The sequence below is a fragment of the Anas platyrhynchos genome, chromosome 1 (genome assembly GCF_047663525.1).
Source record: "Anas platyrhynchos isolate ZD024472 breed Pekin duck chromosome 1, IASCAAS_PekinDuck_T2T, whole genome shotgun sequence".
In the NCBI taxonomy this organism is placed as follows: Eukaryota; Metazoa; Chordata; class Aves; order Anseriformes; family Anatidae; genus Anas; species Anas platyrhynchos.
Genome location: NC_092587.1, coordinates 125,613,500 through 125,634,993, shown reverse-complemented (window position 1 = coordinate 125,634,993; position 21,494 = coordinate 125,613,500). Strand labels below are relative to the sequence as shown.

Genomic DNA, 21,494 nt, shown 5'->3' with positions numbered 1-21,494 from the left:
CTAACTTACATGCCACCGGACATCCCCTCTCACCTCCCTCCCTCTGCGGTAGAAGCTCAGGTGGGTTTCTTGGCTTCAGGAAGATAAATTAAATTGAAGAGCTGAGCGATCCTGTGTCAAAACCTTCAGCCAGTCCAACCTGTCTGTGGTGTTTGTCCCTGGACTGCTAGTCATGTTCTGCTAGGGCAGACGGGACCAGCCTGCAGATCCTTTCTGCTCTTTTAGCTACCCTAAAACAAAAACTCATAGGTGCACATGCTACGAAAACAGGATGTCAGCTTTTGTCAGAAAAGATCACAAGAGGTTTGAGGTTTTTATCTTTTTTTTTTTTTTTTTTAGCTGTCTCTTTCTCTTTCTCTCTCTCTCTCTCTCATTTTCTTGCTCCTTCCCTCTCTTGCTCCCTCCTCCCCCCTCCCAATATCTGTCAGCACCGAGCACAGTCAGAGGGAGAGCGGAGATGGCGGTGGCCGAGACGCAGCTGTATGCAAAGGTGGCCAACAAGCACAGGAGCAAAAGCCCCTCTGTACTCCTCGAGTCTCTGCTGGCCAAAGGATTCCCAGCTCACATCGCGTGAGTATTGCTTTCGGCTGCCTTTGTGCAGTACAAGGTGTTTATCTTAACAACTTGAAAGCAGACAGCTTTCCATCAAGAGAGCCTGTCACTTCTCGGGGGTGATGTCTCCACATGGGGATCAGGCTTGTCTGGCTTTGAATGCCTTGTAGAGCAGCATGTGTTTTTCCTATTGCTAAAACAGCCTTCTCTGGATCCATTTTTAAAAATACTGCGCATATCAGAAGACACACACCCTTCCGCATCTTGAGGTTGAGAGGCTTTGCAGTGAATTAAGTCGATATCTGTAGTTCACTCCTGGGGTATATCCTTTCATTTTTTCCACATATCATTGTCATTACAAGGGAGCTACATGTGGATGTAACTTCTACCCAAAGTTTGCTTCAGGCCTGGCAAAAATCTCTTGCTGAGTTGTGTCACTGGAGACTGTTTTAAAAGAGTAAGCTCTTATGGCAAGATGCCACGTAAGTGTCACTTTTTCTTTCTGTCGTCAATCAGGATCTCTTTCCAAATGCATGTCCTATCTGGAAAATGTCAGGCACTATCCTTGGCAGCTCTATAGAGGGGAGATAAACTGGCGGCAGCACTTACAACCAGGTTAATGAAAAAGAAAGATATTGGTCAGTCCTCCTCCAGGCATGGCACTGGTCAGACAGGGATGTTTCATGAGGGATTTGCAAAGTTCTGAAGGGCAAGTCTGGACACCATGGTTGCAGCCAGTTGTTGTATCTCAGACTTATCAATGCCAGCTGTTCAGAAAATGAATCCTTTCATTTGAATGTTAAAGGAACCCTCATACGAGTATTTGAAAAAGAAGACCAATATCTATGCAGCCTCCATTTTGGCTCTTAATTGAAAATTAAAGAAGTGGAACTGGCTCTACATGTAAGTGCTGTGTTGAATTTCTAGTCGATCATCTTTAGACACAATGGCACAGCTTATAAGGAAGCTGTGGGTTCTTTATTCCTGGGGTTCCTAAAATCCCAGTGGAATTTTAGCTGTGGAGCTGAAAATCTGGCTCATGATTTCTGTAGCAGATACAGTAAGTTCGGTCACCCCAAAGTAATAGCTAGTTTTCACTTTTTTTTTTCTTTCTTTTTTTTTTTTTTATTCTTCAAATAAAAAAAAAAATCAAATCCTCTTCAAAAGACTTTCTGCTATTACTGACATGGCTTTGTGCTTTCAAGAATCACGAAACTGTGGACAAAGTGCAATGCAAGTCGACATAAATTGACAAAATGTTCAAAAGCACTTTGTTTCTTTTTTAATTTGTCTTTACTGACTTTAAGACATTCAAAATTTGGATGGCATTTTATAAAAGCTTTTAGCTGTCTCTTTAGTTCCTGGATTCAACCATAAATGAAAGTAGTTAAAATTTGTTCTTTTGTGATGTCCTGGCCCGAGAAAAATAGGGTTTGTTGGAAATATTATGAAATCTTTCATAATGTAGCCGCATGCAAAAGAAACATTTTCAGAAAGAACAAAAAAAAAAATACTTGAAGATCAAGCCTAGCTTCAGATCAGAAAAATTGACATCTTAGACAGAACTGAACCATGTCAGCAGTTTTCTGCTTTAAGGAAGAGCCAGCTTATTGTCCCTGTAAAGATACCATTTTTAATATAGATTTTCAAGGATTTATTCCTACTGTTTATCTGAAAGACTTTGGAATATACAGAACTTATCTTAAGCATTATCTTTCAATTGTTCACCTTGAAAGCACAGGATGTTTAGTTACAACATAATGTTCTGCTTATAGTGAAGGCTGAATAAACCCTGCTGCAAAGTACTTACAACCAACTCATGTGATGGGATACAAGGCAGGAATAGGCACAGAGGGGAGTACGAGGGAGCAAGGTGTTGCTGAGCATCATGGCAGGCTGTGGTCTCAGGTCACCATTTGTCTTATTACTTTTATAATTGTGCAGGCCTTATGGTAAAGAAAAGCTGAAGTCAAGCTCTGTTTGCAAAGCCAAGCTCTTTCAAAAGTGCTTGTTTCTGAATGGAAGGAGCAGCACGGCATGAAGTGATAAAACACTTGCACTGAGGTGTAGCAAGTGGGTGACAAAGGCTGGCATCACCAGCAGAGCAGGAAAGGCTATGTGTGGAGCACAACAAAAACACCAAACGTTTGTGTTTGATGTGATGGAGAAAGGGGAGTCAGAAGAGTAGCAGAAGTGCACTTAAACACTGGGGACCCTTTGTCTTCCAGAAACTTACCACTAGGCACAAAAATGTGTTCATATGAAGAACATAGCTGTCATTTTGAAAGATCTAAGGAGAAAAGGAAATCAAATTTGATCCCAGAGAATGACAGTTGCATAAGTGAGAGAAAACTGAGACATTGTCCCTTATCTTAGATTGAGCTGTTGGCTCAGATCTCGCTCTCTTCTGGACTACATAAGTCCTCGCTCTAGATTTTCAAACCCCAATGTAAGTATGTTTTGCTTTAGTTGTATGTGTGGACCTGAGCCTGACATCTGAATCTGGGCTTATCATTAACAAAAAGATTATCCCATGAGCAGAGCAAACACTGCTCTTACAGTATGTGGAGGGGTGGCTTACCCAACACTAGGGAAATCCACGTAGTGAGTAGGACTACTGAGGAAACATCTCCAGAATACATCCTGTGGGCATTGTGTGGACAGGTTACCATTCTTCAAGGCATTAAAAACTTGCAGTGGAACAGACTGTCTGGAGGGCTTCAAGAACATTAACATTTGCCAGGAGTAACCTAGTCATTACAGGTCCTGTCTGTGCTGGAAAATAGACCCAGTGACCACTGCATGTCCATTCTTCTTTATTTTCTGGAAGCCATAGGAAACAAAGCTTAATGTATTTTGTTATTCTGATGAATCTGTTTTGTTTTCTTCTAGACAAAAAGCCTTGGCTGCTACTGGTCAAAAGACAATAGAAGAAGCTGCAAAATGGTAAGTGCCAGTGATTTCTAAGGTGTGCTTTCACATTAAAGCTGACTAAAAACACTTGTTCACATGCTGATTCTGTCACTCAATTTAAAGTTAGCCTCTGTTAAAAACCCTGCGTATGAGGTGGGCGTTTTTTGTTTGTTTTTTCATTTTAATTCATGCAAAGAAAGAAATAATTTTATTTGTGCTTCTTCTGGGAAGCAAGTTTTTTTGCAGAAAGCCTGAGGTAGATCAGGAGCTGGGTAGCACAGGGCAGTCTTGGGCACAAGCAGCTATTTTTCCCTCAGTGATGTTTCATGGGACCTGCTGCTCTGGACAGACACTTGTCCTCAGTTTAACCTCCTGCTTAATTTTGGACTTGGCTGCCAAGTTCTGCTCATTGCAAAGGGACCACAGGCTCTTTGGCTGGGGGCATGCATTGGGGCATGCCCAGGAAGGCACTCAGTGATGCACCAGGGTAAATATCCATCCTGGCACAGCACTCACCCCTTGTGGGATCTCCTGGTGTGCACCCTAGGGCAACAGGTACGGGGTCATAGGGTAAGACCTGTCCTCTCCATCCCTAAGGAAAGGAGGAAGGAAACAAGGAAAATACCTGTAAAAGAGTGGCTGCAGTTACAAAGCCATGTAGTGCCAACGTGGGGTTAAATGGCAATGACTGAAGGCAAACAGACCATATTCTTCCCTTGAGAAAGTGTAATTACAAAATAAGCTGAAAGGCTGATGGCCAGAGGGAGGTGTCGTTAGAGCCAAAATCACTTGTTAGCCTTGACAACCCCCCTTCAAGTTTTTTTATTTGTCTGTACCAAGACTCCCAGCGAGTGGTCACTCTGTTATCAGAATGTTGATAATTCACTTTTTTGTTTTAATCCATTCTCAAATACAAGCTAATCTTTCCTGGGTTTTGTCTTCCTTTTTGGGGGGAGGTGTTTTTTGTTTGTTTGTTTGTTTTTAGGTTGTTTGGTTGGTTTGATTGCTTTGTTTTTGAAAGCTAGATAAAACATTTGAGAGTAATATGTTCTTCCCAAAGTTTTGTCAAGGATGCCACCAGGCTTTCTGAAAATCACCCCCAGTCCCAAAGCTGTGAAGCTAAACATAGAGCATGTGCAGAACAAGGTGGGGTATATCATCACCTGGGATACAAACCTCTGATCTTTGCCTATGCATTTTCTGATTTGTCTTGTTTGCTGTTATTAGGACTGAACCAATATGACAGATCTTTTTGAGTATTTTTTTAATCTTTGAATATTTTTCATTGTGTCATCTTTCTACCCACTGCCTCTTTTCCCTCTTCCAGTCCTCTGTTTCCAATTGTGAAAAAGGGGGAGAAATAATCCTAAAGACCTAAATATATATATATTTTCTTCTTTTTGCTTTCACACACTAAAAGAATTGAAGGCACTTAATAAAAACAGGGTACACACACACACACACACAAAAAAAAAAAAAAAAAAAAAAAAAAAAAGCTGAAAAAAAACAGTAAAGGCCTTTTCAGCTCCATTGGTTAGTATACGAGAGGAATGTTATAAGAAGCTTTCATTTTAGCTTTTCATTTGTCAGAAAGTACCAACTTTGTATTTCCTTTTTCTAGTTTCTACTATGGACATCTTCAACCAAGGAAGGAAAAGTAAGCAGTGCATATGCTTACACTGTGTGACATGCTTTTAATTTCAGGTTGCACTCTCACTGCAATGATCCCTCTCTGGATGACCCAATCCCTCAGGAGTACGCTCTTTACTTGTGTCCCACCGGCTGCTTCTATAACCGCCTGCAGGAGTTTTGGAAGGAGAGCAAACGCCAGTGCGGGAAGAACAGAGCACATGAGATTTTCCCTCACATCACTCTCTGCGACTTCTTCACGGTAAGGCATGAAAAATGTGCATCTCCTTCTTGGAGATCTTCAAAAGCCTGGGCTTGGCCCTGGGCAGCCTGCTCTGGCTGGCCCTGCTTGGGCAGGGCTTGGAGCAGGGGGGCCTCCAGAGCTCCCTGCCAGCCTCAATCTATGCTGTGCTCCTGTGATCCCACGATCTGTGATGTTAAACCTTCCTGCCTAGGGTAGCTGTGTTCAGACAACTGTGCAGCAGGGACAGTGTTATCACTGGATGTAGACAACTTTGATATTAGGCAATCTCAGGAAAACTCCTGCCTCCCCAGTGAGCCCCAGCCAGTAGGCCATAGCTTGTGAAATAGCTGTTGAAGCTTGTGAAAAAGAGAGAAGCAGAATGAACAGGGTCAGAAGGAGCAAGGGGAGCTGGAGTATAGTCTGGCAGTGCAATTAAATCATTTTCTCAATAATTTTACATGGAAACTAGGCTCCTGACCTGGACTTCTGGTTGGTTATTTTCTGCTTCTGGATGCTCCTGTCCTCCTGCATGGTCTTCTGAATGCTGAGTAACCCTTCAGCAAACATCTCAGCAAGGCTGCTTCACCTCTGGGAGTGAATGTGCCAGTATCAGCAATGACCAGCAAGGAGTCGCTGGTCTGGACAAACTCTGGAGCTACCTGGAATCCAGTTTTTGCATGTTGTTGATGCTGAACATGAACATCAGCTGCATCCGAGATGCACTGAAAAAGAGATGAGATAGAGCAGCTGCACAAAATCAGCATGTTAATTATATTTTCATACTAAACCAGGCTGCTAAGCACAGACAGTAAAAACAAAAGTATTTTGTTGAAAAATATTAAATTGCATAGTATTCTGAGGCCATTAATCACAATTATGCACAACAAAATCCATTAATTGATAACGAATGCCATGCTTATGAAAGCTGTCCAGTTTAAAGGCCTGGCCCTGGAAGATATGATTGAAATGTATCCCTCACCTCGTGTACCTCAGCCTTGTTTCAGGTAGCATATTTCTAGGGATAAATGCACCCTCCAGTGCTATTCTCTGTTCCTCAGCTGTCAGCAAGAGCTGGCCTGGCTGCTTCACATGTAGAAAGCGAGACCCATTGACCTGGCTCCCACCTCCTCCTCCCAGCCCTGCCCCTCCTGTTTCCCAATGCCCCATGTCTCTTGCATCGCATGGACTTGTCAGCCTCGGAGGAGCACAGCACTTGCCCTGGGTGCAGGCTCCCACCCACCCCTTTCCCCCATAACCCAGCCTGCAGGTGCCCCCTCAGTGCACCCCTCCTCACCTCACCCGAGCCTCACCTCTATCCACTTCTTAAATTGCTTGATTGCCACTTTTTGTGGAAGTGTGGCTTTGTACAATCCTTTAATTTGCTGTGATTAGAGCATTAAAGATCATAATTACAAAGATTCCCTATTAACTTTCCCGTGTATGTTGCTCAGCATCTGAGATATTAAAGTTTTAACCAGAGTGATTCCAGCTAAGGACTGTAGGATACAAAGTGCAGTAATAGTAGTAATACAAATTCCAGTAGTAATACAAATTCCTGTAGTAATACAAATTCCTTCTTAGAATTGAAAAGGGAAATCATGTTTCTTGCCTCATTTCAGATTGGTTAGTGCACATGTCAGCTGGTAAAATCTTTTGGCCCTTTTCTACCCTGGCTAGATATAAGTAAAGGTAAAAGATCATCTCCTATTATAGCACCAGGTTACTGTGCTGCCCAAGCTGCCTGATATTAACGATTTTAATACCAGGAATTTCAGGCAAGTTTGTAAGTGTGTTGTCTTTCTCAGGAAATAATGCCTATCCTGTTTTCTGGTGTTACTGTACGAGACAGTCTACCAGAGCAGCTGTTGGTCTGGTGGGTGAAGGATGTTCCTCTTCTGTTTTCTTTCAGTGCGAAGACCAGAAAGTGGAGTTACTGTACGACATCTTAAGGCAAATCGTCAACAACTTTTCACAAAAATTTCCACAAACTATTTCCCTATCACTACATTCATCCACCAGCTACCTTGGTTTCTTTATCAGCGACAGCCACGCAAATATCCTCAAAGAGATTGCTGTGGCCTTCTCTTCAGAGGCTTCAGCCCTGGCAGGTAGGATCAACATCGGAGGGAAAATGGGTGGCTCGTCACACAAATGCTTAGACATGACACTGAAACCAACTCCTGTGTCTCCGCAGCAGCCTAGCAGATGTTTTACTGCAAGTTTCCTCCTACAGATTCAAAAATAACTTGGCATGGGGAGATTGTTGTAGACTCTGAAGATACAATGCTTTGCACTAGAAGGTTTCGTTTTAGCTGAACTCAATGAGCAAGAAAAAAGAAAAATACTAAAAGCTTTTATAAATTTCTTCTTCTTTAAGAAATCTAGTCAAAGGTTTTACATGGTTTTGTTTTGGTTTACCTTTATTTTCTTGATCTACACGCTGAAGTGTTTGGCTGTGTAACTGGAGAGGCCATTGATCGGGATGTCCAAGACAAGCAGGGATTTAATCCTCCCTATCTCCAGACCTCCAATACCCACCTTTTCTTCACCACCGACCAGTGTCATGATTGCGAGGGGACAGAAGAAAAAGAGAAAAAATGTGTCTGGAGGAAACAAGCCAAATCCTAATTATGCTTACTTCTCCATCTCACATGCAGCCTTGGGAAGACAGCAGACCATCTTGGGGATGTTCAGCTCTCTGTGGTCAGGCTGAGAAGGAAGGCAGAAATGAAAAAGCAAAGAAATGCAGCCTGGCAGGCCTGGGTTTTCCCTAGTGCTCGCATACGTCCTTCTCCTCCTGAAACTGAGTCACCCATCTCCTTTCAGTGGTTATGTGCCAGCTGGGGATCTCCCGCACCCCCGTTTTTTTTCATCCGAAGCACAGCAAGGGCAAACAAGTATTTTACACTCATATCACCAGTGGGTGAAGTGCCTTGTACGCTAGCAGTTGTCAAGGTAACAAATTAAATAAGGAAATAGAAAAATATATTTAAAATCAGGCCTGCAGCACTAACTAAAGAAGGGAGACCTAAAGAAAAGAGGTAAAGCCCTAGGAGCAGGCACATACTTCCAGACACTGGTGCAATGAGCACTGTAGATATTTTCCAAACAACACCGAGAAACTGCATCTTCAGTGGAGACTGAAGGGTTGCTGCCCCAGAATAACTAGGTCTGAGAGAAGAGAGTTTGATATATCTTAGACTGGGAAAGGAAATCAAACATTTATTGTTTTGTTTTGCTTTTCTTTTTTTCTCACAGCTGAAGCTAAGGGGCAAATCCAGTCCAGATTTCTGATTTATTTTGGTATTATTAAAGCCATGACATGCAACAAAGCAATGATTCAGTAAAACAATGGTCCACTCTACTACTAATCACTAAGATATTTCTTGTATCATGCAAAGCATGTAGGATAAAACAAGAGGAAGAGCTTTAAATGACCTTCACTTCTATGTTGTGATGTGAAGCTGATTGCTTTATTCCTAGATTGCCATGTGAAGCCCTGCCTAAAGCAGCTCCACCTTACCTTGGCTCACAAGTTCTGTCCTCACCACCAGAAGACTTTGGAGCAACTAGCCAAATGCATTAACCCAGGGGAGACCTGCCAGTGGGTAGCAGCTCTCTATTCAAGAGACATGCGTTTTGTGCATTACCAGGTACTGTCATCAGATTCATTTAATTTTCTGAGTCTGTGATTAGAATATTTCCTACACTTATTTTGCTTTTTTTTTCTTTTTTCCATGAAGAAGTCAGTACATGCACAGTACAGTCCTTCAAAATGCATGGTTGTTTCAAGTACCTCTTTGGGCTCAAAAACTGTGCTCTTGAGTCTGTAGGAGATAAGTTTATGGTTACCTGCTTAACCTGCGTGTCAAAAAGATCTAATTCCAAACTCCATCAGAAGAACTCATCTTACAATTAGCTAGGAGAAAACAAAATACTGGAAGTGATGACCTTTGAACATTTGCTAGGACTTGTCAGATCACAGCTCTGCAGTAAAATTTTATTCGGCAGAATTAATTTTCTTGGTTGTTGAACCATGATGCACCAGTGAGCAGGGCACAGTTGTCCTTGGTGATCTTCAGCTTAACAGACTCCCAGTTAAAAATAGTCAATATTTTTCTGGTTTTCATTTCCAAATTTAAACTACGGAATGATAAACCGTTGGTATTTTTCAATCAGATCAGTGTTTCGTTTTATTTCAAGTCTCATATTGGGTTTTGGTCACACTCAGGAGAGCTGCAAATAATCCCCAAAATAGATGATAAAGATTTTGTTATGTTTGCTTTCAAATAAATTTGTACTAGTTACAGGAAAAGCAATTTTATGAATACCAAGTGCCTATTTTCACATGCACTTCGTATGCATCGTTATGTATCTGCTGAATTGCCATGAAAGAGCAAGCTGCAACACAGGAAATGGTGGTGGTGGCAGTGTCCAGTGCAGGGTTGAGCACATGTCCCCCATTTGCTGCCACCCCTGCAACAGCCAGCACCAGCCTGACCAAGCTCTGCCCTTCCCCAGACACTGAGGGCCCTCTTCCAGTACAAGCCCCAGAACATCGACGAGCTCATGATGAACGCCGGGGACTTCATCTACGTTGATCCAACACAGCAGTCTGATGTCAGCGAAGGCTGGGTCATTGGGACCTCGCACCGGACTGGCTGCAGGGGTTTTCTTCCCGAAAACTACACAGAGAGAGCCAATGAGTCAGACACGTGGGTTAAGCACAGGTTGGTCACAATCCTCTCCACAGGCGCTGGGGCTTCGTGGGTGCTTCTTGCTTTATGCAACTGGTTCTCCTCCTTGCTGCCAGCTGTGGGCTGCCAGGAGAGAGCTGGAGGTGGGGTGGGATGTGGAGGGCAGAGGGGGTCCTCAGGGTCTGGTTGGGAAGATGAGATTTCTGAGTGGAAAGGGAGAGGACATGCACCCATGGAAACCCAGAGTCCATCTGCTCAAAGGATGGCCTCTCTCTGCTCTCGAATAACCTGAACATCCTGACGATTTTTAAAAGTCCACATTCTTTAGAGTAGACTGGGCCTTCAGCATGGCTTCCAGCTTTCTTTTCTTTTTTTTTTTTTTTCTTTTTTCTTTTTTTCTTTCACATCTTTTCAAGAGGTTGCAAAGCTAACTTGAAATGAAACCACGCGAATGTTACTCTACCACCACGCGCCCACCCTTGCCTTGTCAATTCAACCTGTATCAGCAGGCATCTGCCTGGCTTCCTGCACTTTGCTCTGCAGCTGACAGCGTGGCTGATGCTACTTGTAGATTAGAGACAGCTTTTCGGAGCAGGAGGTGTAGGTGCGGTCCTTGCTGAGCTCTCAGAGGCAGAGAGGAGGCGAACAGGTAGTGTTTCCTGCTTGAAGCTCACGCTTAGAAGGGTTACACCCAATACATGCCATCACTTCATATTATTTTAGCCTCATTTCTACCAGACAGACCATAACTCAAGAGCAAAGTGGTAAACTAGAATGCATGTCTGCGAAAAATATTGAGTGGAATATGCATTGTGGCTGTCACACCTGTGGACAAAATTGTGACTTAAAAATCCCTTCTTTTTTTTTTGTGTGTACACCCATATGTTTGTTTGTGTGTATTTGCGTGTGTTGCTTTTGCTTTTTTTGCAGAGAATATGCTTTCATACCAGGTTCAAAATTTGTGACCCAATCAGCAAATGAACCTAATGTAAAGCTGAATGGAGAAGTCCATAATCCTGTTACATCAAGGAGTGTAACCAATATTCTTTCACTTCAGGTAGTTGTTTTTTTTTTTTTATTTCTTATCTTTCCCACATAGTTGTGCAGATATGCTACTAAGTAAAACCATTTATAAAATTTAATAGTTTCTTCCTGGTTCTCCTTAATATTTTCATATCATGTTGTAATATATATATATATATAACATTGCATATTTAAAATTAAATATGAAATTAAATATGCATACACTCACACTGCACATTATAATGTCTCATATACATTTTGTAGTATATACAATGTGGTATTACCCTTGCCTTCTTTCATAAAACTCTGTTGCTGTCATAATAGCCCAGCACACAAATTCTCTGTGCACAGATGCACAGCACAGGCTGTGCAGAGGTATGGTGACAAGACTGACAAGTAAGGTGCAGGCAAATCTTCCCCTATCTTTCAAATGGTTTCATAGCAGAGTAGCTAGAGCAGTATCAGGGTCGTTGTTCATTGTTACTTTTATGCCCAAATTCTACATATGACACGTTGGGGGGTTATGTACTCATGGATCTTAGCACATGTAAATGTTTCATCTTCTTTAATGTTTTAGGTACATAGCTAATGCAAATAACTGCACAGACCTGTAGAAACAACGGCTACTTGGACAGGTTAGCACCACTGGGATTACATTTTTGTCGAGTTTCAAAGCCAATTTATCAATTTTTCCTAGGTTTCCCAAAGAGCTCCTAGTAGGAAGAGTAAAATAGAGAGGAACTCTGGCTTTTCCCTACAGCATGTTTGCTCCTATACTGCCTTATTAGCTCTGACTGTCAAGGTGGTCAAAACTGTATTTTACATCTCAGATCTTTCCTGACATGCTGCAGAGACCCCTTTGGTCTTGCTGGTCCTGCAGAGAGTCTTCTCCCCATGCTGGGGGATAAGCCCGGGTTCCTTTGTATTAATGTCAGAGAAACTTGAGAGCACCCTGAGGGAACTTCCATCCTGGGGCCCCACAGGACAACTGTGCATACAGCTGTAAGACAGACACTTCTGCAAGAGTCACATCCTCTCACCAGCTCTCGAGTGCTCTTGGCCCCCTTATCTATCTCAGATCTGTGGCAGAGGCACAGCTTGGCCTGAGGAACACTTTTTGCAGATGTGCACGTCTTCAGTCTAGGAGCTTCCCCAGCCTCTGAGCTCCCCCCAAACAGAAAAGCAAGACCACAAAACCTTAGTTTTAAACTCTGACCTCATGGCGGTTGATTAGTGCTGTATGGCAGAAATGCAGTAGTGTTTAGTAAAATACATATATCTCGTACCACTTCATAAGAATTCCCTTCAATGCTAATGAAGATACACATCGCTAACCTCAGCGTTGCAGCAGTAATGCTGCGAGGGGTTGCTGTTGAAAAGGATTTTAAGCCTTTGAGCAGTTCCTCTTTATCTTTTCATCTCTATCTATGTTCATTGTAAACTAACCCCAAAACATTTAGAATGTAATTGTAGTTCCATGCGGACTGAGGAAAAACGTGGCCTTACAGGAGATCTGGGTTCACTGCTAACTTGACCACACACCATCAGAAAAGTGTGAAACTAGTATTTTCAGTAGGAAAAGAAACACTTAAACCACTTAGCTAATTTCTCTCTTTTGTTTATACCAACTACACAATATAAACTAGAATTATAACCCCTTACCACACTGGAATTAAAAGATTTAGCAGCACTACCTTTCACTAGTGTAAACAGAATTAAAACCTAACATGAAGATCAGGGATATTCTTCATTTGCCTTCAACAGAGAGCCAGTCAGGGTTACTATTTTCATAAAAAATATGTTTTATCAATTTCTTTCTTTCCCTTTCCTGTGCTTGTTTTAAACATCTTGGGACAGCACTGCTGTTCCTTGCTCTGTTGTGCAGCATCCAGGAACCCAAACTTTTCATGCAGGTTATATATTTAATGTTGTAATGGAAAACAATTTTTATACAGCTTTCTCAGAATGCTACTCTGCGAAGAGGTGTGTTGGTGATGCGCCACGGGGAAAGAGTTGATCAGGTCTTTGGGAAATCTTGGCTTCAACAGTGCTTAACTGCAGATGGTGAGTAAGATAATGGGAGGATCTTAGCAAATCTGAACCAAATTTACATAGCAATGGGTAAAAAAAATTCTGTCTCCTAGGTGTAGATGTAAATGCTGACACAAAAGAGTGACTAACATTATACAGTCAGGCACAACACAGCTTTGACCTGCAAGTAACCAGTACTTCATAATGTCCTACTGCCTTTCAAGTTTATGTTGGATAAACACCACAGGCCAAAAAAAAAAATAATAGTGGTACTATTCATATGTCTCAGTGGGAGATGCACAGAACATGAAACCTCTACCACTAGTTACTCAACTGACCCAGGTGGTGTTTATCAGGTCCCTTCACATTTCTGTGCTTGACTCAGTGTCAATGATCTGTTGATACAGCACATCCCTAGCCAGACTTGCAGAGGAAAAGCAAGAGCAAACCATGGTGGAAACGACACATCAACACGGAACTAAATGAAACGTTGAATTTCCTGGCTCTCTGTCTGTCTCTGTCAAAAAAATATTTGTGGTGGAGACAGCAAAACTAGAGTAGGGAAGTGTGTATTGGGAGGAAGAAGGGGAACAAGAAGGAGGGGGTGTTCAAAAGGAAGCTTTGTGTTGACAGTCTCCTTCGTTATGCTGGAGATCTCTTATATGTGTGAAATTCATACTAGATAATGAGGCCGGTACCTTCCAGCTTCATAATCAATTCATTAGTTTCATTTTTCTTCAATGGAAATGTTTTTGGCAATGGCAAAAGAATATTGATAGGGGCTTTTTATTTCATTTGAGTCCCACAAGGCCAAATTCTCATGACTTTTTGTCCTCTTTTTTCTCTACCCCCTTCTTTATCTCCTTCAGAGCTTGCATAAGAGGTGCTCTTTTGTTAGTACAGGTGATTTCCCAAGTCAGTGTTGTGACCTTAAAACATGTTCTCTTGAAGGTAATGGTAGTCACTGCGGGTTTTCATAAGTGAGGCACTATGTCCATACTGCTGAACTGATCCATTATTCAGGCCCTGACCCATGATCTCCCCACGCCACTTAGCTATTAGCTCTCTCCTCGGCATGGTCTTGGTTGATGGCAGCTCCCCCTCACCCCCAGTTTCTCGGCAAGTTTTGGAGAGAGCACAGACCAGGACCTATCCTCAGTGTTCAGTGTGGGTGTTGGAGGCAGAGGGAAAGGAGATTAGCTCTTCATGCAGGTGCCCTGCTGCATCATTTGCCCTTGTGGCCAGAGAAGGGCCCCTGGCCTGTTCTATTTGCCAGCAGAGGTGTAACTCTGGGCTGAGAATTCAAAAGAAATGGAGCCATTACAACGAAATGCAGACTGTATGTATGACTGCTGCCTCCCTCATACCACAGCAAAATGTTCCACCTCGTTTCAGGAAAATACTACAGAGCAGACCTCAACTTTCCTCCCACCCTACCAAAACGGAAAGACAGCATGAAGCATTTTGAGCAAGATCCTCCTTTATCTTGCTGTGGTATTTTCCAGTCAAGACTTATAGGTAAGGTGGATAATATCTTAAAGTAAATGTAAGGTTTTGGGAAGCAGGCTTTTATCATCTGCCAAAGCTCACATTGGCTCTGTCGCAGAAATACTTCCTAGCAGCACTCTTTTTGGTAACATCTTCAGTTTTGCTGTCTTCTTGATGGGCGACCACTGCAGGATCTTGTTGAATAGTAAAATAGAGAACAAGGCTGGTTGCTCATCTTGGAGATTCAGACTGCTAGTTACTGGCAAATAAATTCAAAAGAAAGAAACTGCAGTACTAGCTGTGTCCTGCTTCAAGTCTGCAAGGGACTAACGCCTTACTCAGTTGTCACTAAGTGAAGGGGCTGGCTGGAGGACGCAGCTTCATGGTCAGCAGATTGTGGCCACCTCATCACAGATAACTGCCTGATGGGTGATATGGGTTAGTCTGACTCGATTCACTCACCAAAGTTGTTTCTGCTCCCTGAGCTTGCATGCCTGACTTTGACATAGAAATCTGGTGCAAGTGCTTATCTCTGATGGTTCAGACATAAGGAGACCGCCAAATACCTAACTGCTACTTGCGTGTTTGGAGTGCATCTGCTGTAATTTCCCTTCCAATGCTTGGTCCCAGCAGTTTTTTGGCAGAAAACATTTTGCAGCAGTTTCTCATCTATGACGATTTGTAAAAGAGCACCTCACATTGCTGTTCCCACCAGGGGAAGCTCTGCTGGACCAGGAGGTGGCAGTCAGCTATGTCTACTCGTCACCTGCCCTCCGCTGTGTGCAGACAGCCCATCTTGTGCTTCAAGGTAAGGCAGAAAAACTGATCACGTGCGTTCACCACTGTAAGAAAGTCTTTGTCAAACTTCTTTGAAGTCTCTGAGATGAGCAACTAAGAAGATGTACAACTCTGTGTTTATTTATTGTCGTATTTAATCAGGGAAGACAAGGTGTTTTTGTCTGGCTGGTAATATAGGCAGCAGTAAATCTGCTGCTGGGTGTATGATCTGAAGAGCTCTATCCTATTAACTCTAACCCTCTCTCTTTAAACTGATGTCACTTGAAATGGAGGCATTTCACAACAGGTTGAAGTCAGCACTAGGAGCCACAAATCAAATTACTACTGGCAGCTCTTTCAGGAAACTTCCTGAGCCAAAACAGAAATGTTCCCAGTGCTCTGAAGGATACCTGTTTGAATCAGGGAACATGGCATTCTCCTCAAAAAGTTTGCCTTTTCGAGCCAAATTATTTTACTTATTTAGGGACATGGTTTAGTGTAGGCTTGGCAGTGCTAGGTTAATGGTTGGACTTGATCATCTTAGAGGTCTTTTCCAACCTAAATGATTCTATGATTCTATGATACTTCATATTTTACAACCTCTGTCCTTCCTCCTCTCCCATCCCCTCTGCTTCTCTTCTTTTCCCTTTTCCTCACCTCTCCCCTCCAATAGGTCTGTTAAAGGTTCACAGGTTATCATCTATACGTCAGTATTAGTAAGAGTGTGCATTTCTTCTGAGAACTCATGCCACTTAGTAGCCTCTCTTGAGAATGATGAATAAAGGAATGCATCTTTTTACATGAGAATTCAATTTTTGACACTGTAGGATGATTTATTGCTGCAAAGAGGGTCACTGAGCAAAATGCTATATAAAAAAGGTTTTAAAAATCCTTTATAAAGTTTATTCAGATTGCAGCATTTTTGAGATCTTTTCTTCTGTTCTCTTCTGTACCTTGGAGATCCTTACAATAGAGCTCCAGGAATAACAACAGTGTAAGAATTTTTGGTGCCTTAGCATCTGTCAGACAAGAATATGTTGACTTCACTTGAACAACACGATCTCTTTTGTTCAACAATAAGTAATTCATTTTAGTAATGAAAATATTACAGCAAACAAGGCAGAATGTGCTGCCCAAATGTAACACTTTGTGTGTACCTTTCTCTTTTTAAGGAACACTTCCTTTTTTTTTTCAGGGCTTAAATTAGACCAAAAAGTCAAAATCAGAGTGGAACCAGGACTATTTGAATGGACCAAGTGGGAAGCAAACAAAGCAATTCCCAACTTCATGACTCTAACAGAACTGACAGAGGCCTCCTACAAAATAGATACAAGTTACAGGTAATTGCTCAGTGTCTAGCTGATAAACCTGGTTCTTTTTCTCCTGAGGTACCTCCTCATCTCTTCATATATTGTAAACCGTTATGAATGTTGCAAAAAATGGGTCATGCTGATCAATTTCAAGCCTGCGTGATCTGTTCTCAAAGAAAGATATGCTGTTTGGGGTCTTGTGGCAAGAGTCAACTTCGCTGTTCCAATGTGGAGTCACACAGGCAGGTAGCACGTGCAAACATATAGCGAGCAGGCTCACAGGCACACATCTGATGCTTGTGTATGGGATCAGCCCTGCTCTGATGTCGCCTTTAATTCTGCCATGGGGTTGAGAGAGGTGACTCCAACACAAGCCAGCTGTCCACCCGGTTTTGGGGGCAGGCAGGATAACAGCACTTCACTACAAGGAGTGTTCATGCCCCATTCTGTTGGGGAAGGGGGTGTTATGTTTTGACTTGCTCAAAGAGAAACACTGCTCAGAAAGGATTTCTGGGGGGGCCCCCACAGCTCGGGGAGGGGGGTGATGCCACCTCTGAGTGCTCACAAACCACAGTGGAGCAGGAAATGATCAGCCTCCAGTTCAGCCCAGCTCCTCGCCCTGCTCTCACTCAGGCTGCTCCGTACGTGCAGCACACAGCCCGCTCCAGGAAATTGCTCAGCTAATAAAATTTTGTGTCTGGGGTTTCTCACAAGTATAAGAAAGGAAACTTCTAGGCTCTTAATGTATGTCTTGCAATTAAGCGAGAATCTTCATTTGAAATTGCATAATGGAATAAAATTCTTCATTTTCTTGGGTCATTGTACATGCTGGTGTGTTTTACCACCAACAGACTGTTTTCCCTGTTTATTTCAATACAGAATAATTTGCCTCAAACTTCCACAGAGGAAAGGGTGCAACTGTAGAGCAGTAGAAAGTGCAGAGGAAAGCTCTGAAGCAGCGCTAACTGCAGCTTTCAGCCCCCTTGCAGCTCACTCGGGTCCAGGCAAAAACAGAGCAGATGAGCTGTAAAATTGCACACATTATTCTGCTTTCTTCCTGTCACGTGCAGGGTGCAAAATCCTTGGGTTTCGGGGGGTGGCTTTACCATACTCACCCACTGCAAGGGACAGCAATCAGTTGGGTCCAGTCCCAGGCTGTTCCCTGTCAGTGGACTTAACCTGGCCAGAATTAATATTAGTTATGATTAACAATATAGTAGGAGCCTGCCACCTGGTTTTACCACTTATTTTCTAGTTCTGCAGTTCGTGCTGACGGAATGTACTGAGGACTCACCTGTAAAAGTACACTACGATACCAAGCCCTACGACAATGTGTTAATCTAATCTCACTCCTGCCTGTTCACTGAATAAAGAGACTATCAAATTGGTGGGGCGGTTGTTTGTAGAAAGAAATTAACACCCTGGGAGGCCAGCAGGGCCTCTCACCACCAGGACTTTGGCCTTCCCAGCTGCCTACCCTTGGCACCAATGGACACAAAGCATCAGGGCACCACAAACTATTCCCCTACCTCCCAAGGACAGACACAGCTGGGGTCATGGAAGCTGCTGAGAAGCCTTGTTATGTGTCTGGGCAGGATACATGGTGTTTATCAGGTTTCTAACATGGTGTTTTGCTTAGACATGGTGCATTTTGGTTTACATCCTTGGAAACATACTGGTTTTTTAAATCTAGCAGTGAGAGCCTTTCCTATGCATTTGTCCAGCTGATATTGGCATGCCTTTTCCATTGCTGAATTTGATTTGATTTGATTTGCTTACTAAGGAGGTTAATACTGAGGGACTATCTCTTGAAAGCATTCATGTCATCAGCATCTTGGTTTGAACCCGGTCAGGATGGCTGGAGCTGGAACACTCCATGTGCCTGCAGCCACACAAGAACAGTGGTCATTACCAACAGAACTGCTCACAGCACAAGCTTTTCTTAGGAATTAAATTTTTAACAGCATTCACTGTAAACTACAGGTTTAATTAAAGCACAGTTTTCCCTGCATCTGGTGCTTTATGCACTACAAAGTGTAGTCATAAGATTTAATGTAAGTTATTGTGGGGGAAGCTAATGCAAGCTGAGATATCAGCATGCCAGCTAAGTCAGTGGATTATCCAAGATTCTTTTAACAAAGTCTTTCTTCTCTGGTATACTCATTCAATAGTGCTAACAGTGCCCAAGTATTCATCTAGAGTAACATACATTTGTGATTTTATTGTCAGAAGCAACATACCACTCTCTTCTCTGGTACCATCAGAAAGTTATGAAGACTATGTAAGCAGAAGTTCTGCAGCTATAAAACAGATCGTCACTGCTTGCCCCAACAAAGGTAAAGGTTTCAGATCTTTGTATATTCTATTAGACACTTTCAATACCAGGAACAGGCAGAGATTTGCCAACAGAAACACATTTATCATGGGTAGTTTGTATTGCACAGAGTTCAAGGCAGACTTGTAGTTCTTGGCCTCATCTATACTAAATCAAAATATATTCAATTTATGGGATAGGGAAAAAAAAAGGCAAAATTAAACAGAAGACTGCTAAATTGCAAGAGTTTGTACTTTGCATGGTCATTCTACATCAGGTTGCAGCTCAGCATAAGATAACCTATTTTTTCTGGAGAGCTGTTAAGAAATGTGTTTTCTCACTAGCTGGCAGGTCTACAACAAGTTTGACTTTTTCTGAGCAGCACAATTCACCCTGCCACATTGTCAAAGATGTCTGCAAAGCCAAACAGCCCCTAAACAACCTTATAGCATCAGCATGGCAACCTGACAGTGCTTGCTGCAACCCCCTTACTGCTTCTCTTTGCTTACTGTGGTGTACCAGGTGTCATCCTCATCGTGGGCCATGGCTCCTCCTTGGCATCTTTCACCCGGCCTCTCATAGGGCTCCCTGCCAAGGACAGCAGCGACTTTGCCCAGGTGGTCCGAAAGGTAAGAAGCCTTTTCATTCAGCTTGAAGCTTTCTCTTTGTGTTGCTGTGCTTTTAATACGGAGATTTCTTAAGCAGCGAGGCATGTGTATAACTGCATGCCAATACCAGTAACACTAGCTTGCTCAGTACAAAGGGAATCTCATGGAGTTTTAGCATAGCACTGATGGATAAGAGAAGCACTTTGTCCTGTTGAACAGCATGTACCTAGAGGCTAACTCTTCGGAGGAGATTTTCATCCAACTCCCATGGGAAGTCAGTGCCAGGTAACACCTCCACATGAGAGGCACATGTGGAAACTTCTCCCTCTGGCACAAGTCTCCTTGATATGGAAGCAAAGCTAAGAGTCTTTCTTCTCCCTGTGGTGTTGTGAGTGTGAACTGCAGCTATATTCAGTGACTCACTCTAAGCAGTATGTTTTTTGGGTCACTGCAAGTTCACAGCTTAAGTGCTCAGCTACAGAATGAAGTGGAGGAGGGTTTTCTGCTAGCTTCACAAGTGAGGCCTGCACTTGAGACTTTGTCGCAGAGGTTTTTTGTTTGTTTTATTTGTGCATTAGCACCAGTGGCAGATTTTTTCACCCCCATTTTCTTTACCATCTGCCTTGGTAATACCAACAGGAGAATTCAGTTGTTAGATATATTTTTACCACCCGCTGTCAAAGCATAAGGAGTAAACACATCTTGATCTTCAAATCCAAGCATGAGTGCAGGGTGATGACACAGGCTCAGCTATTGCACCACAGGCCTCCAATCTGTTTTCAGTGTGCTTCAGAAGCAGCAAAATGTCCCATTCTCTGTTCCCAGAATGGTCTCAGGATCTGCTCTTCTGTTCTGCTACGATGACTCCTTCGTGCCAAAGCAATGGCCATGCCGGTAACTCCTGCTTGTGTCCTTCCTTCCTAGATCCCTTCACTGGGCATGTGTTTCTGTGAAGAGCTCAAAGAGGGGAACAAATGGCAGATGGTTAACCCTCCAGTGAAGACATTAACTCATGGAGCAAATGCAGCATTCAACTGGAGAAATGGTATCGTGGAAGACTAGAAAGCCAGCTCTGTCGTAGCAGCTGTCAAAAATGAGGTGGAGACAGCTTCTGGTTCAGCACAGTCCGTCAGTTCATCCAGAAAAGTTACAATGGGTGGAAATTGCCCTCTCTAAGTAGTCAAAGCACAGAAAACATTTCCGAGTTTGGTGCCGAAATTTTGCTTTTGCTTCTGTGACTGAGAAAAGGAACCACAGAACTGGCATACAAGAGAGCAGTGATTCTTCTGGTGGTGATGAAATTACTTTTTAGCCTTTTTTGAAGGTACCATGTGCAACATTTGACACATACAGAACTACCTGGTTATAAAATCTATTGGTAAAGGCACTAAAGTAGACATTGTTGCATTTTCTGAGACCAAAACACAGCCAGTCAGAATTGCTTTTGTTATTTGGATATTTTCAGACAAGCAGAGAAATTGGGACCAAATAAAAGCCATCACCTACCCGAAGAGATCATCTCTACCTAAAGCCACTTGGTTTCCTGTTGACTCCTCCAGTTCTGCAAGAGCACAGAAGGAGGAGACATACCATAGTGACAATTTATTTACCTCTGCTACAAAGGAGGTTCATTTTCTTCCACAACAGCTCCCCTACTCAGTGATTCCACAGTGATCCATACTGCAAAAGGGACTACAAGATTTCCTGTGGAGAAAACTGAACTGATTGCTTTATCGTTGCTGGGGCAAAGAAGGATGCCCTGCATCACTGTACTGGTGACAAAACCTTGACGTGAGCAACTCTAATTTCTGAACGCTTCCTGAGATGGCACTTGCAGGACAAGAGCTTTGCTTTGTGCTGTTCTGTGCCAAATTATATAAATGGTGACACAGCTGCCAAACCGGTCGT

General features: G+C 42.8%; 1 protein-coding gene across 1 annotated transcript; it reads left to right on the top strand.

The window, feature by feature from the left end:
* The first annotated feature begins 361 nt into the window (after positions 1–361).
* UBASH3A (ubiquitin associated and SH3 domain containing A) lies at positions 362–20,928 on the top strand. Its single transcript, XM_013109266.5, has 14 exons — positions 362–570; positions 3,445–3,498; positions 5,170–5,356; positions 7,248–7,446; positions 8,822–8,991; positions 9,860–10,068; positions 10,966–11,092; positions 13,014–13,122; positions 14,485–14,607; positions 15,293–15,385; positions 16,550–16,694; positions 18,894–19,000; positions 19,501–19,607; positions 20,511–20,928. The coding sequence occupies exons 1-14, from the start codon at positions 458–460 to the stop codon at positions 20,646–20,648; spliced, it is 1,881 nt and encodes a 626-aa protein (XP_012964720.1). The 5' UTR covers positions 362–457; the 3' UTR covers positions 20,649–20,928.
* The last annotated feature ends 566 nt before the right edge of the window (positions 20,929–21,494 follow it).

What these genes read in the sequence shown, in the direction of transcription:
- UBASH3A (XM_013109266.5), top strand. Translation starts at nt 458, where the DNA reads ATGGCGGTGGCCGAGACGCAGCTGTATGCAAAGGTGGCCAACAAGCAC. An exon ending in AGCCCATCTTGTGCTTCAAG is followed by an intron (nt 15,386 to 16,549) that starts GTAAGGCAGAAA and finishes TTTTTTTTTCAG; the next exon opens with GGCTTAAATTAGACCAAAAA. An exon ending in AAAATAGATACAAGTTACAG is followed by an intron (nt 16,695 to 18,893) that starts GTAATTGCTCAG and finishes TTTTATTGTCAG; the next exon opens with AAGCAACATACCACTCTCTT.